Below are 20,178 nucleotides of genomic sequence, written 5' to 3'. Positions count from 1 at the left end.
CCAGGAAGAGAGTGTGAAGAGCTGGCGTTCTTTAATGCCTGGTAGAGCTCCTGAGTGAGACCATCTTGATCTGAATATTCTTTTTTGAGAGTTTTAAAATTATGAATTCAATGGGTGTAATAGGTTCAGACTACTCAAATTAGCCTGTTTCCTGCAGACTGGCTTGTGATAGTCTGTGCTTTTTAAGAAATGTTTCTCTGCCTCTAGTTTTCAGACATTCGACTCTATGTCTTGGTGTGGTTTGGGGGAAGTTTATTCTAACTGGGGTTCTATCACCTTCTTAAATATTTGGGTCTGTGTCTTCGGCAGTCTCCTGCCTTTATTTGAGTGTTTCCAGCCCGGCCCCCTTCTCTCCTGCAACTCCAAGGACGAGAAGGTCAGGTCACGGAGATCCCCTCGGCTCCCCGGGTTTCCCTGCAGCCTCTGTCCTCCGTGGTGTTCAGGGGGTGGTTTCTCTTCAGGTTCACAAATTCTTCTTGCTGTCCTCTCCCTTCCGTCGTTGAGCCCACCGACCGGGATTTTTTCTTTCGTTGCTGTATTTTCATTTCCGAAATTTCCATTTCCTTCCATCTTCTATTTCTTTGCTGAGATTTCTCAGTTTTCCCTTTTCCAGCAACGCGTTCTGTGCCGGTGGCTTCGACCTGTCTGCCGGGTGGTCCTGCCGTCTCTTGCGTTGGGTGGCCCTGCCTCTGTTGACATCTCTCGCCTTTTCTCTTTCCGTTTGAGATTTTCCTGGTTCCTGACGTGACAATCAGTTATTGGAGGAAATGTGGGGCTTTGGTGTACGTTATGAAACTCCTGAGTTTCAGAAAAATCTGTCGTGGCTGACTTTCTCTGGGTGCCGGCAGCCTCTCGTTACTGCTGCGGGTGGGGGGTCCTGGTTCCTGCTGAGGCGGCGGTCCGGCCTCCCCACGAGGCCTCCTCTGAGCCCCAGGGTGGGGGCTTGGGGCTCCGCGCTCTGCTCCCCACATCCCACTGTCCCGGTGGGGGCGGCCTTGTCCCGGGGCGGCGGGCAAGTCCTGGGCCCACGAGGCCTCCTCTGAGCCCCAGGGCGGGGGCGCGTCCAGGCTCCCATGAGGACTCCCTGCGTGGTCTGCACCCACTTCGTGTCGGCGTTGGGACGGGACCCGTCATCACTCATGGGCGCAGGGGGGCCTCGTGCACCCCACCACAGTGCAGGCAGGAGGCTGGGGTCCTCCGCTCCCAGGGCCTGGCGGGCAGAGGGCAGTGTCCCCACGGGGTCTGGCAGGGCGGAGCAGGGCCGTCCAGAGGCTCAGCCCTTCCTGCCCGGGTCCTGGGGGAGACGGCAGGCCTGGCAGGGAGTTTCCAGCTGCAGGTCCCCCGGCGCCAGCCTGGACCACCGTGTCCTTCCTGGCTGGTCTTCTCCGTCTCAGAGCCTCTCAACTCCCTCACAGGTGTGGCTCAGGGGTCTGTCCTTAGGGTGGGACCGGGGGGAGGTCCCCCTGGCCCATCTCCCCGCAGTGGGCTTTCATGGGTTAAGTTTTACAGCGACCTCAGCGCACAGGCATCTCTTCTGACCCAACAGCCCTGAACACACACCTCCTCTGGGCCTGGGTGAGTTCATTGAGAAAAACTCCAGACAGCAGAGGGGGCTGCCTCTCAATTCCCACATAAGAGGGACCCTGCCCTGGGGGGGCGGCTGACCTTGACCAGGGCCCTGACCTCACGGACCTTAAGGAAGCCTCTGGCCCGCGTCACAGCAAAGTCCCAGGAGCTGGGACAGACACAGCTCTCTTCCTCTGAGCGGCGGGAGTAAAGCCGTGACCTGCCTTTCTTGGCTGCTTCCGGCCCGTCTTCACAATGTTCCATTTGTTCCGGCAGAACGTGGGCACTCACACAGACTTACAGTCTGCCGACTCCTCTGCTGGCAGGGTCTCCAGCTAGAAATCAGGCTCCTGTGGGCCACAGCCATGACTGGCTTACTTACTTTGAGAGAAACACTCCTGTCATTTTTATTGGAAGAAGAAGAAAAATGACTTTAGGGACATCTGTTGGAGGGCGCTGGCCGCTTTCCTTAGAGACAGTTCACTGCGGAGCAGAATGTGGCTGCCTCCATCCTGACCCTTCAGATGAAAAGGGCTGGACTTGTGGTGTCAGTCACGGGAAGCTCGGGAATCTCAGCAAACACAGAGGGGACGGGATTAACGTTTCGAGGAGACGTCCCCTCAGGCCATGATGCCAGGAAGAGAGAAGCTGGCCCCGGGCGAGCTCAGGTCCTCTGCAGGGAACAACCGCAGGTGCCCACCTGGAGCCGCCGGAGGGGTCCTGGGCTTGAAGAATTAAAGACACGGCAGGTACCCGTGTCAGTGAGCCACGGCCCTGCCCACGCACACGCCTGGGCCTCGTCTTCGTACGTCTAAGAAGAAGGTTGGCACTGCCCCAGTTACCTCTTTTAGCCACCTCACGTACCGTGTGTATACACCTGCCAGAAGTCTTCCATCGCAGCCTGTGTGCAGGACGAGCCAGCATCACGCCTGCAGACGACCTGCCCACGCAGCGCGGCCCCGGTGGAGACAGTGCGGGAGGCAGGGCTGCGGTTCCCGCCTGCAGACACGCCACCACCGCTTCCAACCCACCTCGAAAGAAGAGCCCCCAAAGACAGAGGGCGGAATCACCGCCTCCCACGAGAAGCACTTAGAAGGAAGACTTCAACCTTCAGAGGTTTACAGGAGAGAGGCTACCGGCAGGGCATCCCCGCTGCCCCCCACTGGTGTGGCACCCGAGCTGTGACGGACGGACCAATAACGTCGCTGTTACTGTCAACTAGGCCTTCAGTTTTCGCCACAGCTCACTCTCCGTGTCGGCAGTTGCTGAGTTTGAACAAACCACGAGGTCACGCACCCACCATTACAGGAGCATGGAAGCCGGTTTCACTGGCCTGGAGCCCTGTGGCCCCCAGGCCGCTCGGATGCCACACCGCGTGATGCGGCCCCTCCCGGGGGACACAGCGGGAGGCAGTGACCCACCCTCACATCCCGCTTGCTCGCGCTCCATCCCCTCAGTTCCCTGGTCCTAACCCCATACCCCCGATGCCCACGGAGCCCGCTGCAGCCTAAAAGGAAACACAGCCTTAGAAACACACCCATCAGGAAGGCATAGGTGCCCTCCAGCTTCCAGAGACAAGTTCTGTTCTGAGACGCTCCCTGGGGGGTGTCATCGGCCCCGGTCACCCAGGGACTGTGCCCACTTGCCCCACAAGCCAGCCCCGCCGGGGCCTCCAGTGTCCTCGGTGGGGTCAGCGACTTAGCGACTAAAAGCATCAGCAGCAACACCTCCTTTTACTGTGCTTTGCAGACACTGCATTTTTTACAAATTGAAGGTTTGTGGCAACCCTGGGTAGTCAGAGGATAATTGCCACTTTTTAGCAATAAAGTATTTTTAAAGTATACTTTTTTTCATTCAGACATAGTACTATCACACACTTAACAGACTGCAGTAGAGCATGAGCGGCGTTTACAGACACTGGGAAACCAAAATACTCACGTGATGCTCCTCACCGAGATATGCGCTTTGTTGCGGTTGGTCTGGAGCTGAACCCACAATATCTCTGAGGTCTACGTGTATGCAAATTATGCCTAAATAAGCTGGTATGTGCCAAGCTACATTCGCACGCACACTGGCCCCTCCTGGAAGGTGTCCAGCTTGTCACGCGTCACTTTCTCCTACTTTGCCTGCAGCAACCCAGAAGCTGACGGAGAAACTCACAGAGTGCTGGGCTCACCCAGGAGCCACCCGGAGCGGAAGGGTGCTCGGCGTGCACACTCTCCCGGGTGTGAGCTCGCCTGCGTGTGGACTCACTCGGCCACGTGTGAAGTCACTCGCCCGCGTGTAAACTCACTCGCCCGCGTGTAAACTCACTCGCCCGTGTGTGGACTCGCCCGTGTGTGGACTCGCCCGCGCGACTCTCGGGTCGGTGCACAAGCCCGTGTCTCAAGGCCTCCTGGGACCCTCAGTGCCCTTGAGCAGGAGACCCGACTCCCTGCTCGGCCAAACTGAGCGCTCCGGCGTCCCGGCCGCTGACCCGCCGCCTCCTGCAGTTTCAGCCGCGAGCGGGCGGCGCGGCGGCCCAGCCCGGGCGGCTCGGCGGCGCCACCTGCTGGCCGGAGGGCGGCTCGGCGGCGCCACCTGCTGGCCGGAGGGCGGCGGCAGGGGAGCTGGGGTCACGTGACCGCGCCGGGGGCGCCGCGTGCACCCGCCGCTCCCGCGGCCTCGGGACACTGGCCGATGAAAGTCGGGTCCGTGTGTCTGAGCCCAGAAACGCCGCGCGGTAGACAGTGCGTGGGGGTGGGGAGCGACTGCCCGCAGGAGGGCCTGGCTGTCCCGCCGCGGGAGCCGCTGGGGCGAGGGTGCTGCCCGCGGGTCTGTCCCTGCCCCTCCCGCCTGGTCCCCGGGGGCAGCAGCCCTCGGAGCGGAAGACAAGCCCCCTTTCTGCCGTCCAGCGAGGTCCACGGGTGCACGCGCAAATGCAGGCTCAGAGGTGATGCTTTTCTCCCACCTGCACGACGGGCCTGGGGCGGCCTCCCCGCCCCCGACTGGGGCTCCCACCTTCCGCTCCCGGGGCGCCCAGGGCGGCCCCTCCAGGAAGGCCCCCACAGCCCCCCGGCCCTCCGTCTGCACTGCGCCGCGGAGAGAGCAGGTCCGTCTGCGGGACCTGCGGCCAGGCTGCCGCACAAGCCACACAGAGGCGGACGATCCATACGAAGCGGGATACACCGCGATGACAGGGCTGAGGCCAGGGATGCGTCAAGTTTCAAAGGGGCTGTTTCTGTTTAAACAGAGGCCCTTTCCTCCGAGACACTGGTTTGGGTTCCGGGATCTGTGGCCTCAGCCCCGCGCTGGACACAAAGCTCCTAGATCTACAGAAGCAGTCACACCCGCCACCTCCCGGAGATTTTCCAGAAGGGCGTCTGGAAGACACTTCACTCCTCCCAAAGACGATCCCGACCCGCCCGCAGCTTCCCTTCTGTGTTCCCTCCTCTTGACTCCTCTGGAGCCTTTTAAACAGGAGTTTGAAAGAATTAACTTCAGAGAAACAGTGACCTCGAGCAGTAACCGTTGTCCTGCGTGTGGGCTAAGAATTAAATATTTACAGCCTGCATTTTGCAGAAAAACGTGCAAGAAGTGACCTCCTAGGGCAGCTGAATCACAAACATTTTCTAGCAACACATTTCAGATTATTTTCAGATCAGGGGAAACCTTTTTATCAATTTGAGGAAAATGACAAAACGCCCACGAGTTTCCTGCCACCAGGGAATAAACCACATGCCATCCCGTTGCTTCCTTTCCTCTCCCCAAAACACCTTCTTCCAAACCACCAGCATTAAATCGCAGGCTTTCCCCAGCGCCTAGCTGCACTGCATGGCGACCAGCAGGAAGACCACGGAGTCCTGGGGCCCGCCTAACAGAGTCCCACGGGCCCAGCGGCTTTGACAACAGCGTCTGTTCTCTCAGAGCCGCCAGCCGGAAATCCGAGATCAAGGAGCCGACAGGCAGCTCGTCTGAGGCCCCAAGAGGGCTGGCCAGCTCTTGTCCAGCTCTGGGGAGACGGGGCACGGGGCAGGGGAGGAGCCCGCTTACGTCACTGTCTTTGTGACCCCCGTTCACAAACCCCGGGGTCTCCTGGCCCTTGGCTAACAGACGCCCTGCTCCCCAAGTGGCTCGACTCGGCCAGTCCTTCACCCTCTCACTGACCACACGTTTGTAGTGAGTGAGCGTCTGCATTCTCACGAGGTCCCCGCCCCTCAAGCGTCTTTGTCATCTGCACCCACTGAGGTCCGCACGCTTGTGCTGTGAAGGTCCCTGGGTTTGACAGACATACAGTGTCCCGAGTCCACCGCACAGCTGTGCAGACCGGCTCCCCTGCCCTGGGGTCCTCTCTGCTTGCTTCCTTTCCATTCTGAACAGCATCACCACCTGGACAGACCACGGTTGTTTATCCGTCACCTGCGGCAGGGTGGCACCGAGCCTGGCCGCTCAGCATAAAGCTGCCCTAGGCCCCCGGGTGCGGGTTCCGTGCAGCCATGAGTTTTCGGCGCGACCTGGTGAATACGTAGGCTGTGGGTCGTGCGGTGAGTTTCGTGTTGGAAGAAGCGGCTTTGAAGTGGCCCCAGGGTCTTGCACCCCCAGCTCACTCACCCTGACAGGCTCCCGCAGCTCGGCATCTCGAGGCAGCGTCCAGCGGAGAGGACGTCAGGAAACTGGGCTCCCGAGGAAAGGCAAGCCTGGCAGGAGGAAGCCAGGCAGGCACGGAGGCTGCGTCCCCGCCCTGCTTTCCGGGGGGCGGTAGACACGTCCCCCACGAATCCCGACTGGTGCGTGGCTGAGGCCCTACCTGCTTCCCAGGCTCCCGGGGGTTGAAGAGTTAAGCCGGGCAGGAGCTCTGGCTCGGCCCCCGCTGTTTCCTGCAGAGATTTTGCTAATGCGCCCAAGAGCAGGCGCACAGTGACTGGCAGGTCCGTGTCCCACTTCCCGGCCTCCGGGTAGGCCTGCAGCACAGCCGGCGGCCTGCTGACGCATGTCAGCCAGCAAGGCGAGCGGCCCAAGGTCAGCACGGCGCCCAGCGGCCCCTGCGTCCAGGAGCCGGGTGCCTCCAGGTGCCAGCAGCCCAGAGTCGCTGCTGCAAGGCCGCGTAGATGGCGCCCTGGAGCCGGAGCGTGGCGGAGAGCGGGGAGCCCGCACACACTGGCCGGGGGCCGCTCAGGCCAGCAACCCCTTTCCTGAGGCCAACTCGCGCCCACCCCCGCCAGGCTCTTTCTAACACCCATCGGCTCCTGGTGCCAAGCGCAAGCCCCGAGGCCTGCGAGTCCTCGTCTCACACACGCGTCAGGAAAGGCAGGCGGCGCCACCCCACCCGCCTGCCGCAGCAGCTGAGAGCGGCTGAAGACGCACTCGGAGCAGAGTCGCCACAGCTTTTCTGTTAAGAAGGGAAAAAGCCCCAGAGTTCCTTGAAAGGTGAAAACTGTTCCGTTACTTTCGCGTCTGGTAACTGCTGGCCTGGTTGGACGGGAGAACCCTGGTCTCCAAGAGGCCCCAGGGATACGACTGCACCCAGAACTGGCCCCAACTGAGCTGACCGACCGCTGATGACGAGGGTCGGGGTCCCCACCATGCAAGTGACGTTCCAGGGGGATCTTCTGTTCACAGCAGAGGCTTCAGACACAGGAGCAGCGGAACAGTGCAAGGCCTCCACGCGCACCCCGCCCTGCGTCTCTCCCCCCACGTGTGGTCTCAGGCGAACCCAGACACCCTGCGTTCGTCTAAATGCAAGCACGGGACAGCCAGCAGCTCTGGCTGCGATGCGGCTCACAGCCCTGCATTATTCAGAGGCCAACTCTGATTCGCGCCGGCTCGGCTGGGTGCCCGGCTGCTCCCCGGGCCTGGGGACCTCTCTTCTCCGCAGAGTCTCCGCGGGTCACGAGCAGCCCCTCGAGGCCTGCAGCGCACCCCTCTCGCACCCCAGGGCCCCATCCCGCTGCTCCTCGAGGCTATGCTGGGTCTCAGACCCTCAGGCCCTGGGGCAGCCCCCTCTGGGCCTGCTTCACCGTGAGGGCCCTGCTTCCTGGTGAGCCCCTCCGCCCCAGCTCCCAGGTGAGTGCCCAGAGACCCCTGCTCCTGCCCACTGACCTGTTGGAGCTCCCGAGCCAGCGCCTGGCACCATGCCCCCAGCCTGCAGGTGACCCCTCAAAGGCCCAGGCGAGCCCAGCCCTGCCCACACCAGCGTGGGGCTGCCCTCGGTTCAGAGCTGTGTGCGCTCAGGACGCCCAGTGGACCCCGCCTGCCCGACACCTCAGTCTGTGGACAGCAGGCCCGGCCACCCTCCATGTGGGCTGCAGGGCCCCGCTGTCCTGTCAGCCACGCCCCACGGGTCCCGCTCAGCCCGAGACACGCATGCTCGTGAGTGCCCGTGACCAACCACGCATACGTGCGGGTGCCCCCTCCCCACGCGCGGCTTGTGCAGCTGGTGGCGGGTCAGGGCTCACCCGTGTCTGTGCCACAGGAGACAGGAGAGGCGGCCCCATCGGCTGACCTCAGACGCGAGTCCTGGAGACCCAGCGCCCCCCACCTGCCTCCCGGCCACAGAGGCGGGTGAGCCAGGCCTCCTGGGCCTGCTGGCCGCAGCCCCTTCCCCTTAACCACCCAGCTCTCCAGGGGTCCCGACTGCCTTCCCGTTTCCACCCTCAGAAAACAAAAAAGGTCCCAGCTGCAGGGGGCCAACCGAGAGGGGGCGAAAGTCACGACAGAGACTTCGGCCACCGGGAGGCACGGCGTTTCCTGCAGGGCACGGAGCTACTGGGCCGGTCTGCTTGTTTCAGAAGAGAAGGAACGTGAATGATGAGAGGCCAAGCCCTGCCCCCCGAAGGAGCAGAAGTCACACAGAGACATCACACGGGTTGCTGGCCTTCAAGGCGTGGAGACGAGGAACACTGCACCTCAAACCCATTTCGCGGTCCACTTAATTTCACAGGCAAACAACTGCATTTCAGAGTGGCAGGTGGTGCTGACGGAATGAATGGATGCTATTTCCCAGAGCGTGACTGAAGACGTCGCCAGGCTGAACGTCCAGATCGGATTTTAAAGCAGGCAAAACAGGACCACAAACAGACCACAGGGACACCGACGCAGTCACAGCTGCCACCGAAGCCTGCAGTTTACGCGCCGTTTTTCAAAGCAAAACCACAGCTTCTAAGAGTTTCGCATGAAAATTGCGTTTTAAAATGAACACTGCAAACCCTGACCGGATGGTCACTTTTGGAATACATAGTTAGGACGACACATAAAGACTGAAAGTCCTGCTGTGTGATTCTTACATTCCAGGGAAATCTCATGAAACCAAGTGGCCTCCACGCACATGGGGAGAGAACAAGAGAACGAGACAGCACAGACCCCGAGTCCACGCCGACGCGGGTCAGACAGAGACCCCAGGGAGGCAGCGGGGCCCGGGGGCCTGCAGGCTGAGGTGTGAGGAGGAGCCGAGGGGGCTCCTCTGGGTGCGGGTGGCACCCAGAGCCAGGGGCGTCCAAGGGCCCCGAGGGGCTGGTGCAGGCGCAGGGAGGCCGCGGGGTGTGGGGGTGCTCTGCGGCCCCTCTGGACGCGGCTCCTAGGAGAATGAAGACCCGGGGGGCAAGGGGAAGACGGGCGCCGGAGTCACGCGGGAGGGGTACAGGGCAAGGGGGCTCGGGTGGGCTCAGGGGGGACACGCTTGGAAAGTCAGTACAATTACCTAAAAACTGGCTTCTGGAAACAAAATCCACAAAATCGATCTGTGAGCTAATCCAGTGAAGAAAAAGAGAAAGTACAGATGCTCAAAATAAGAAATGAGAGGGGAAAACAGGCTTGGAATAAGACGAGTTTAACTGTCTTGCAAGCAATTACTTTGTATAACTATGTGATTCAGTTTGAAAACCTGGTAAAGTGGAGCCCTGGGCTCTAAACCCAGATGGCTTCCCGAGAGCTCACCAGAGCCAGCCTCAGCCTCACTGCCAGGAAGGCACATGGGCAAGCGTGCACACTGCCATCTCACCCACAGGCCTGGGCCCAGTAGGCCCACAAGTGCAGGCAGCCCCGGGGAGCTGCAGGCAGCCCCGGGGAGCTGCAGGCAGCCCCGGGGAGCTGCAGGCAGCCCCGGGGAGCTGCAGGCAGCCCCGGGGAGCTGCCGCCCAGACCCGGGATGCTGGTCCCCCAGGAGGCCCGAGGCCCCATCCGATCCCAAGGAGGCAGCTGGCCCTACCTGCGGTCGGGGGCGGCCCGTCTGGCAGGTCTGGAACAAGCCTGATGCTGTCAGGGACATCCACCCGAGGGTCGCTGTCCTCCTCTTCGGCCTCCTGGGACCCTTTCTCGGAAGAAGCATCGTCGCTTCCTGTTTTCTTGCAAAGGATGAGCCTCCAACAGTCGAACATGAGTCTGCAGAGTGAAACACAGACCTTAGAAGGAAGACCAGGTCACGCTGCAAAGACGTCAGCCATGCTTCCTTGAACAAAACCCAAATCACCAGGTACAGCTTTTGGCAGTGTTTACTCTGAAATGGACGCAGGATATTTAAAATCCATTCTTCTCCAGGTAATTTCTACTGTGTCCACGTTCAGGTAAACAAGTGGCCTCCTTTTATAACACTGGAATGGAAAAAAGCATCGTACAAACAAAAATGTTATCTACTTCTGCTGCATAAGAGAAATAAAAACCTAGATTTTCCCTTGACATTTGGGCTCTTGTTTCAAGGACAAAAATGCCCCTGGTTTCAATGTCACAGTAAAATTCACTGAACTGGCAAACTTTCAAAACCAATGCCGCCTGGGCCGGAAACATCTCCAATCCCCAGGTAAAGAATGCTGTCCGAGGGCCAGGACAAACACTCGGGTCTTATTCCTCCAGTGGGAGTCTGGCAAAGAAACTCGAATCAAGTCTTTGAGAGGCAACCCTGGATTTAAAGAGGCAGCGAGTGACTACACCTCGATGGAAGCCACAGGATGTCGTCTGCCAGAGATGCCCGCCTCCGGGAGGTAACCCCCCACAGCCCCCTCGCCACTGTCTTCGGGCATATTCGTGGCTCATTATGGTTCCCCAGGCGGCACCAGCGGTGAAGAGCTCGCCTGCCAGTGGGAGAGATGTAAGAGATGTGGGTTCGATCCCTGGGTCAGGAAGGTCCCCCGGAGGAGGGCATGGCAGCCCCCTCTGGCGTTCTTTTCATTTTAAACCATCGGTTTCAAGTCTATCCTGTGAATGGACACCAAGGATTCCACAATCATGAAAACTGGAGCACACGACTGATCAAAGGAAAGTGAACGCAGCTAGACAGCAAACATACTTACAAACAGTGTGTGTTTACGGACCCCGCCAGGCTCCTCTGTCCACGGGATTTCCCAGACAAGAATACTGGAGTGGGGTGCCACCCCCTCCTCCCACTCCAGCGCTCTTGCCTGGAGAATCCCGTGGACACAGGAGCCTGGTGGGCTACAGGCCACCAGGTTGCAAAGAGTCGGACACGACTGAAGCGACCTAGCGTGCACGCACGGCCTTCGCTTCCCCTGTTGGCTTATGTCTGGCTGGGCCCCTTCCATAAATTCTGCTTGTGGCCCCACAGCAGCGGCCTAACCTGCTTGGTCGTCAGGGGCGCTCACACCCACCACGCTGTCCAGGGCATCAGGGAGGGAGGCGGGGCTGTCCGGCTGGATTCTGGGGACCGGTGACCCCCAGGGAGGTCCGGTCTCCACCTCCTCCCCATGCCTGTCCCTCCCTGCCCTTTAGGCCCAGTCTGTCGGACGACACCGGGGCCTTTCCCCCGGGAGTAGCCTGCTCTGTGTCCCGTCGCCAGCCCTAAGCTCTGAGTGAGAAACGGACCAGTGAGAAGGAGAATGGCGTGGAGACGCTCGGCGCTGGTCAGCTACGCTCTTCACTGTCCCCACCTGCACCTTCCTATTTGACTTTTTCCGATGTCTGTGGTTGCTCAACTCGGTAATTTGAATACAGTTCCTCGCTTTTGAACAGATCAGACTGAACGCCCCCAGCAGTGACCTACACCCACACTGACGTTACCCACTGGGGCGCAAGCTCTGCAGATGAGCCCTGGGCCACTCCTGGGTCACCTCCGAGGAGCTGCGTAGCGACTGGTCCTTTGGGCTCCGCAGGGATGCTGGGAGGTTCTGGGGGAGGCGTCTGGTTTCCTGGGGACGGCGTCCGGTTTCCTGGGGACGACGGCGCTGCCTGATGCTGGATGAGGTGCTTCTGGCCACAGAGTCGAGGTCCGGCTCTGGGTTTCCAAGAGTTCCTCGGTAACGGCCACAGGGTGTCCAGGAGACTGTCGCGGGCTTGAAGTCCCGAACGTTTTACTTGGGGAGGCCCAGAGGAAAAGGGCACGGCGTCCCCGAGGGGAAGGTACCGGAGCACAGGCTCCATGGGTGGCTGGGCGGTCCGGCCGGCCACCCCACGCTGACCACACAGCGTGCCTTCTCTGGGAGCGGGCTTGGCCGCCACCCGCCTTCTCCAGGGAGGAGTGGACCGAGCATCCCTTGAGCGGCTCCAGACCCTCAGGCAGGTCCAGGTTGCGGCTGGCACTCAGCCAGCATCTCCCGCCTGTCAGGGAAGAGCGTCACCCCGGCTCTCCGGGGCTCCGGCGAGGGTGGAATGAGTGGATCTGAGAACGAGAGGCTGAGCTGAGTGTGGAGCAGAGTGGTTGTCTCCTCACTGCTCCTCTTCTCCCGGAGCCTCTTAGCAGCAGATCAGCTAGGCTGATGGCCAGGTGCCACCACCAGAGCAGTTTACCCCGTTCACACAAACGCTCCAGGAACCTCCCTCTCAACTTCTGGCTTTACGCCTTTTTACGAAAGGTATGTGAGTTCCTAACGGCAGGAAGCTCTTCCGTCCCAGCGACCTTCATCCCGCTTCCAATCACCAAGATGCTGCTTCCCAGGTAAATCTCCCAGCTTCACAGCTGAGCCCCAAACGCAGAAACAGCCTGAATGGTGATCCGGACGCCAATTCCAGCCACAGCCCGAGGTCAGAAGGCGCCTGGCAGTGGCAGGGCTGGGAGGGAAGAGGCTCCGACTCGGGAGAAGGACGGGCTTCAGGCTGCGGATGGGGCAGAGGTGTCCTCAGAGCGCTGAGCTCCGCAAACAGGTGGCCCCTGCGCCCTCCTCCTGATCCGTGGGTCTCCCGGAGAGAAAGGCGCCCAGAGCTGGGGTCAGTCACGAGGAGAGTGGTGCCCAGGCTTCTGGCGCGGAAGGCCCGCCACTCTCGCCAGCCTTCCCCTGGATCGCCGCCGGGGGGCCGTCACAGGTGGAGGTGCCAAGGCCACAGCTGCGTCCAGGTCCTGGCCAGACGGTGAGCCTGGGGCCTGGGGGGTGCACCCCGCCCTGAGGGACTCAAGTGCTGAAACACAGCCAAGCCCCTCTTCCTGCCCCTCTGGACTGACTCACCCGGAGCACCTGCCCTCCTGGCCGCCCACCTGGGCCCACGGGCAGCATCTGCCTGTCCGGCCCCCCGCCGCAGCGGGTCCAGGAGCTGGGAGCAAAGCTCAGAACTCAGGTCCCCGAACCCGCTCTGGGCCGGCCACTGGGTCAGATCTGCACTTTAGGAGACCCTCCACCGCGAGGTCTCCCTCAGGGGGCCACCCCTCACCTACCTGTCCAGTGGGGTCCCCCGTCCCCTGGGAGGGACTCACAGCTCCAGCGCCAGCACCCCCGGACACACATCTATTTTTGTGGCCTGGCCCCTCCCAGTGGTCACGCATCCTGCGGCCTCCCACGGCCGCCCCCACACATCCTGCCCAGCCTCAGGGTCACCTTAACCCCTTCCCTGTCCAGGGCAGGCTGGAGGTCCCTTAGGGGCAGGGTGGGAAGCTTTAAAGCTAAGAGGCTGCACCTGCTCCAGAAAAGTCTCCTTCCGGCCAGCTGGAGCAGGCTCCTGTTTAAGCGGCCAGCGCTGCAGAGAGCAGAAGGTGGTTTTTAAAAACTAGCAGGAACACCGTTTAGGGCTGAAAGAGCAAAGGGCCTTGTTTTTAAACTGCTGAGTCTCACTTTTCCGCTGCCAGTTTGAAAAGCAAAACAGCCAGACGGGCCGGGAAGCCCAGGTTCAGCCAGCCGCCCTCAGCGGCCCCGCCTGGCCCGGCGCCTGCTGGGGGTCTGGACGCCAGGGTGCGGCCCTGGGAGGGGCCGGGCAGTGACACCTGTCCGGCGGGAGGACCCCGGCCCGACAGTGGGGGGCGTCCCGCACGTGGAGCCCGCGCTCCCGCTCTGGCGGCGGCCCCTGGACACCGCGCAGCGGCCCCGCTCCGCCCCGGCCGGTCCCGGGGCTCGCTGGGGTCGCACGCGGGCGGGACGCGATTGGAGCGCGCAGACCGGTCACGGAGGCGATCGGAGCACGCAGACCCGGCACCGGCCTCCGGGACGCTGAGTCCACGCCCCCCACCCTCCTCCGTCGGCCCCTCTCCCGGGCCCTCCCCGCCCCCCCCACCCGCGCTCACCGCCCACGCTTCCCGCCCCCACACACCTGCCGTGGGACGTCCTCCCGGCCCGGTCCTCCACCCGCAGGTGCGCGGACGCCCCTCCTCCCCGGCCTGGGGGAGGGGAGGGGAGGGGGAGGGCTGCGGGGCGGCGGCGAGGACGGTGGGGGAGGGGACCGCGCGGAGGGAGAGGGCGGAGCGCCAGGGAGGACGGCTGAGGGTCTGCGCCGAGGGAGGGGGCGGGGAGGCGCCCGGCCCCGCCCCGCAGCGTGGGTCCCCATCACCGCCACCGCTCCGCCTGCACGGAGCAGGCGGTCTGCTGTCTGGGCTCGGGGTGTGCAGGCCCCAGGGCAGGGCCGTGCAGCTGCGGGGGGGGGGCCCCCTTTTTTGCAAGAAAAGGGAAGGGACCGGTCTTCTCCCTTGTGGGTCCCCCTTGTTCAGGGAAACTCAAGTTCCCCAGTAGAACTCGGGAAGTTGAGGCGCGCAGGCTGACACGTCCCCAGTGTTGCTCTAGGTGTAAACTTTATTTTAGCTGGCGCTTTCAAACGTCTGCATTCTGTGGGCGACACCGGGAAATCGGAGGAAGGCCAGCACAGAGCCCTGTCGGGAGGGCAGTAGGCACAACCCCAAGGCTCCAGGGGGCCCCACGCCAGGAGCCCCATACCCGCCCCGGGGCGCCCCTCCAGGCCTGAGGGGAGGGTGTGCCAGCCTCTGCAGGGCTTTCCTCCTCCAAGTGCGGTCCCCACCACCCGGCATGGCCTCCCCGTCAGCCCCCCGCTTAGCCAACGCCCCCCAGGTGGTGGGCACGGCTGAGCCAGGGCTGCCGAGTGGACAGGACCCTGCACACGCTCAGAGGCAGGGCTGCCGCGGGGAGGAGGCTGGCCTGAGTGGACAGCGAAGCGAAGGCAGGACCTTCCTCAGATGGACGGCTTCCTTCCCGGAGCGAGCGGGGATGGGAAGGCCCCAGGACCCTGGCAGAGTCAGGGCGGAGGCAGGGGCCTCTCCTCTGAGGGCCGGGTGGATGTGCGGGCGTGGGGGCCTGACCCGCTCGGTGGGGCCTTTCCCGTGACCGCAGGGACCCGGGGTCCTGGGGGTGCTCTCCAGGGGCCGTGCTGAGTGTCGCTGGAGCCCTGAGGGCCAGAGGGGGGCGCCCGGCCGGCCTGCCCGGAGGATGGGCAGCGCTCAGTGACCCCACGACCCCGGTCAGGTCTGCAGGCCCGGCACTGCCCCCAGGTGCGCGTCCCGCGGAGGGTCCCAAGCCCCACCTCGGCCACAAGCACTGGGACCGGAGAGCCTCTCCCACGGCAGGGAGGCCTCCAGCCTTGGGACGTGGTCACTGGCCCAGGAGGACGCGGAGGACAAAGGCCCAAGACGCCTGTGCGCTCAGAGACGGCTGGTGCTGATTCAAGTCTTCCGACTCCAAGGCGAATCCCAGAACAAAAGCCCGGGGCGCCCTGCTGGCCAGGGGCCCAGAGGGCCAGGCCAGGCCTTTGTGCAGCTCTGGAGGCTTGGGGGATCACCATCACAATCAGGGCTCTGGGAGGGCTCTGCGGAGGACCTTCTGCTCCCGCTGGGGTCAACCGCTCCCGAGGGCGTGGGCAGAGGTGGGTAGGCGGCCTGGAGACCCCTCGGGCCTGGGGCTGCGTCTCTGCCTGGTTACCGTGCCCTTGGCCCTTCAGGGAGTTGGGGACTTCGCTGTTTGAGGTGAATTCCTCTGTGGAAAGCCTCTCGCTCCCACAAAGAAGTCTGTGTTACAGGAAGTAATCCCAAGTGGCTCAATGGGTAAAGAATCTGCCTGCAAGGCAGGAGACTTGGGTTCGATCCCTGGGTTGGGAAGATCACCCCCCCACCGCATTCTTGCCTGGAGAATCCCATGCACAGAGCAGCCTGGTGGGCTACAGCCCACGGGGTCGCAGAGGGTTGGATGGATGGAAGCGACAGAGCGCACATGTGAAACCCGAGTGGGGTGCCACCCCGCTCCCAATAGCCGGGGGTCCCCTGAGCCTCTCAGCGCCTGCCTCTGCCCTCTGGGTCCAGGTCAGGTGGGGCATGCAGGAGGCTGAGGGGGGGCCTGGTCCTCTGGAGTTCTGAGGTGACCCTGGGGCATGAAAGGGGGTTTCCTCCCACGTACCTGGGGCCTCAGAGGGGCAACCTGCTGGGGGAGACACGGGCGCCCCAGGCTGCAGCAGCCATGACCTCCCCGCCCGCCCATCCTGAGCTGCAGCTCCTCGGGGCTCGTTTCTTGGCTGCTGGCCGACCCTGCCCCACGGCTTTCCTCTGGGAAGCCAAAGGCAGGGCCACCACCAGTCTCCAAGGAATGCTGCTGGGCGGGCGGGCGGGGCCCTGAGCCTCCAGCCTGGGGTTTATTCAGGCAGCAATGTGGCCCCAGGCCCACGCTGGCCGCTGCGCAGTTCACCTTGTCCAGGCGGGGCCCGGGGCCCCCCGGAGCTCACCCCCACTGTGGAGTCAGGCTGTGAACACTAATGAGACGGGGAAAGGAGGTGCTTAGCAGCCGGCCCAGTGTGGGCAGGACCCCCGGACCTGCTGGGCCATGGTGGACCACTGTCAATTAGCGCCGTGCAGCCCGGGGTGGGGATGTGGGGCGGGGTGGCTGAGCTCTGTCCCCAGCTCCCCCTCCCGCTGCCCCCCTCACACGCAGCGTGACGGTTTCTGCCCTGCAGCAGGGCCCCAGAGCAGACCATCGGTTGAACTGTGTCTCCCCAAAAAGATGTGTTGAGGTCCTGACCCCGGTACTCTAGAATGTGACCTTTATTGACACAATTTATCTGAAATAAGGTCATCAGGGCGGGGCCCTCACCCAAAGTGTCTAATGACCTCGAGGAGAGCGGAGGCTGAGACAGGCAGAGTGGGCGGGGCCTGAGGATGGAGGCAGAGATGCGTCTTCAGGAGCCCCGAGGCTGGGAGGCTCGAAGCCCCAGGGAGCCAGCTGACCTCCGCCTGCGGTGCCCGCTGGTGCGGCCCAAGGACAGAGCGAGCAGACGGCAGGAGGCGGCTTTACCTGCAGGCGGGAAGCGGAGCTGCGCTGCCTGGCAGTCCTTTCTCTCCGTCCTGTCCATGGGGAGCGACCACCTCTTCCCTGTCCTAAGACAGCCTGCATGGGCCACGGTCACAGCTCGTTACCAAGTTTTCGCAGGGACAGAATGAAGGGACAAAGTCGGTGATTAAATAGCGAATCTCACTAGGGGATGGTGAGTAGGAAAGTATGGGCGATCCCTGTAAGCTAACGACCTCTTGATAAAGCTCCACCACAAGCCCCCAGCAGAAGCCTGAGGCCCAAAGCAGTGAAGCCGAGGTGCACGAGCCCCACTTCCTGCCCAGCTCGCCAAGTTAGTGGCCCCTGGGCCATGCTCTCTGCACACCTGCAAGGCGGTGATTTGTGGCCCTAGCTCGACCACAGAGGGACAAGAAAATGCCCCTTCCTGGCGTCCCGGTCTGGAGGAGGAGCTGATGGCAGCGTGACATCTACTCGGGAGAGACAAGGGGGTCCTCCCCTCCTCCCCACTCCTCCTTTGATTACGAAACTGTAGCCCACTAAGTGCTCGGAGCCTGGCACACTCACCCGCCCACGTGTAAGCCTCACGAACATCCTGTTCTAGTAAATCACGTGTTGACCACGTTGCTCTCACTGAATTCTCCTCGGCGCTGAGACCTAAAGGACCGTGGTGCCGGAGCCCTCACAGCCCTCCTGAAACGACACCGGGCCGTTTCAGCTCGCTACGTTCAGCGTCTGTGGTCTGCATTTTAGCCTTCTCTCGTCCCTAGCACACGTGTAGGTTCGTGCAAAGGTGATCGCTGCTTTACGTCGTTGACATCTGCTGCTTGATATCGGAATACATTCTTAATAAATGTGACTGTGATACGTCATTTTACCACGTATTTCTCGATTTATGCTTTTTGCTATCACCTTCTTACTTGCTGTTTATTTTGTATTTATTTTAGACTATGGAAATGATGTTAGACAAAAAAGCAAATTCCAGTGATTTTCTTGAGTTCAAAATGGGTCACAAAGCAGCAGAGACAACTCGTGTTTGGCCCAGGAGCTGCTACCGAACGTACATCACAGCGGAGGGTCAAGGAGTTCTGCAAAGGACACGAGAGCCTTGGTGAAGAGGAGCTTGGTGGCCATCAAAGCTGACAAGGACAGCTGAGGAAGCTGTCTTTGAAGCGGATCCTCCTACAACCGTTAGGACCAAACTGAAGCCAGGACAGGCTCTAGGGGGCAGGCTAGGCCTGAGGTTTACTCTCTAAAAGAGCTGAGGCACTGGGAACTCCCGCAGGCAGTGTAGCTCGACCAATCAGAAAAAATCCCTGTAGACCCCCCCCCCCTCCCGCCCGCGCCAGACCCGAGCCAGTCCAGATAGGGATGCGAGGTTTAAAAGTCCCATGCGCACCTACGGTTTAACCAATCAGCTCTGCTGCTACAGAAACAAAGAACCGTCTGTATAAAAGTAAAGGGGATTCAGAACTCAGGGCCCTTGTCGGATTCCACTGTGCTGGATGAGACGTGGGCCCTGGCTCGAGTTAGCAGTAAACCCCTTTATGCTTTTGCATTGCTGTGGACGTCTTATTCTCTGTTTTGGGGACTTGGACTCTGGGCATAACACAACTGCACGAGAAGTTGCCCAAGGACTCAACAGCCACCGTTCTGCGGCCGTTCGGCCTCTGAAGCAGACTGGAAAGGTGAGAAGCCCCGAGAAGGGGTGCCTCGTGAGCTGACTGCAACTCAAAAAAATCACTGTTTTAAAGCGTCGTCTTAGTCTACACAGCAACAGCGAACTATTTCTCAATCGTATTGTGACGTGCAAAGAAAAGTGGATTTTATACGACAACCGGGACAACCAGCTCAATGGCTGGACTTGAAGTTCCAAATCACTTTCCGTAGCCAAACTTGCCCCGGAGAAAGCCACGGTCACTGCTTGGTGGGCGGCTGCTCATCTGACCCACGACAGCTTTCTGAATTCTGGCTGAACCATGACCTCTGAAAAGTAAGCTCAGCAAATCGAGAGGATACACGGAAAACTGCAATGTCTGCGGCCGCACTGGTTAGCAGAAAGGGTGAGCAGAGGCCACAGATGCAAGCAAGGGACAGGGGCCTGGCAGGGCAAGCTGTGGGCCTTAAGGGCGTCAGCTTCTAAGATCGGCTTAGGCCTGACACTGCCCACTAACTGGGAGGTCTGGTCTTCGTATCTGATTAAAGATGGGTTTCACTGCGGTTCTGTCAGGCTTGATTAGGGCTCATACCTGTGTCTGGATGGTGAGTTAGACACTTGCCGTCTGACTGACTGCTCCTAAATTACTCCGACTGCACGAGATGAACATGTACCAAGATGAGCGTCTTCCCTGCAAGCCGACACGCTGGTGCAGCCTTAGGGGTGAGCTCTTAGTGCAAGAAGGAACTGACAAGTGTGTTTTATTCCCAAGATTTTTCCCTGAAAGAGGAAGCTTAGTAACTGCAGATGTTGATCACACTGGGACACGGCCCAGTGGCATGAAGGGCTGTGTTCACACGCACACTGGTGGGAGCTGGCTGTTCACGCCCGCCCGCACAGCCTCGGGCCAGGGTGCCCTCACTCACTTGAACGGCAAGCGTGCTTCTCCCGGCTCCCAGGGTCGGTGTGGCCACAGGTCCATGTCACCCGAGGCAGACGTGGACGCTGGACCCCAGCAGACAGCAGCCCCGGGACCCGACTCACCTGCAGCGCCTATTTCCTGTAGACGGGTGTGCTCGCCGCTGTGTGGTGAGGCCAAGGCCGCCCACTCGGGGTGAGTTACTTGTCTTTGCTGTGTGGTTTGGGGGCGGGGAAAAAGGCCCCAATTTAGAATTGTGCCCGGTGAAGCCAGAGGCCTTCCAAGGGACCCGTCAGCCTTGGAGGGGCCGCCTTGCCTCGGCCCAGCAAGGCCCTTTCTCAGGGTCCACCCTGATCCCCCAACTGAGTCAGAAGCCCAGGGATGAGACTTTGTGAGCATCTGTGGAGTGTCTGGGGGTCAGTTTTCAGAGATGGGAAGTGCAGGGTGGCAGTGGCTAGCAGAGGAAGGGGGCAGGGCTGGGGGGGCAGAGCCACCGGGCCCCGTGCTGGCGGGGCTCTTGGGGCCTGCAGGAACCCCCTGGGGCAGCATGGGGCCCTCTCTGCTAACTGCCCAGAAGCCCTGGGGCGTGGGGGCCGGGCTTTGGACAAGAGGCGGAGCAGAGGAGACTCTGGGGG

The 20,178-nt window shown here is 61.5% G+C and overlaps 1 protein-coding gene across 2 annotated transcripts in view; it reads right to left on the bottom strand.

The window, feature by feature from the left end:
- The window catches only part of MCF2L (MCF.2 cell line derived transforming sequence like), a 91,351-nt gene extending 77,281 nt beyond the window's left edge, over window positions 1-14,070 (bottom strand). Inside the window, exons 1-2 of one of the 2 annotated variants that reach the window (XM_042255086.2) lie at window positions 14,002-14,070; window positions 9,749-9,921 (exon numbers count right to left, since the gene is read on the bottom strand). In XM_042255086.2, the coding sequence (XP_042111020.1) occupies window positions 9,749-9,917 (169 nt within the window). In that variant the 5' untranslated portion in view covers window positions 9,918-9,921; window positions 14,002-14,070. Of the gene's footprint in view, window positions 1-9,748; window positions 10,178-14,001 lie in introns of those variants that run through there. The other variant, XM_027973813.3, reaches the window with a different exon arrangement.
- Between the last annotated feature and the right edge of the window lie 6,108 nt (window positions 14,071-20,178).

Source organism: Ovis aries, chromosome 10 (genome assembly GCF_016772045.2).
Source record: "Ovis aries strain OAR_USU_Benz2616 breed Rambouillet chromosome 10, ARS-UI_Ramb_v3.0, whole genome shotgun sequence".
NCBI classification, from domain to species: Eukaryota; Metazoa; Chordata; class Mammalia; order Artiodactyla; family Bovidae; genus Ovis; species Ovis aries.
The sequence above is the reverse complement of the archived record's forward strand: the minus strand, read 5'-3'. Positions and strand labels throughout refer to the sequence as shown.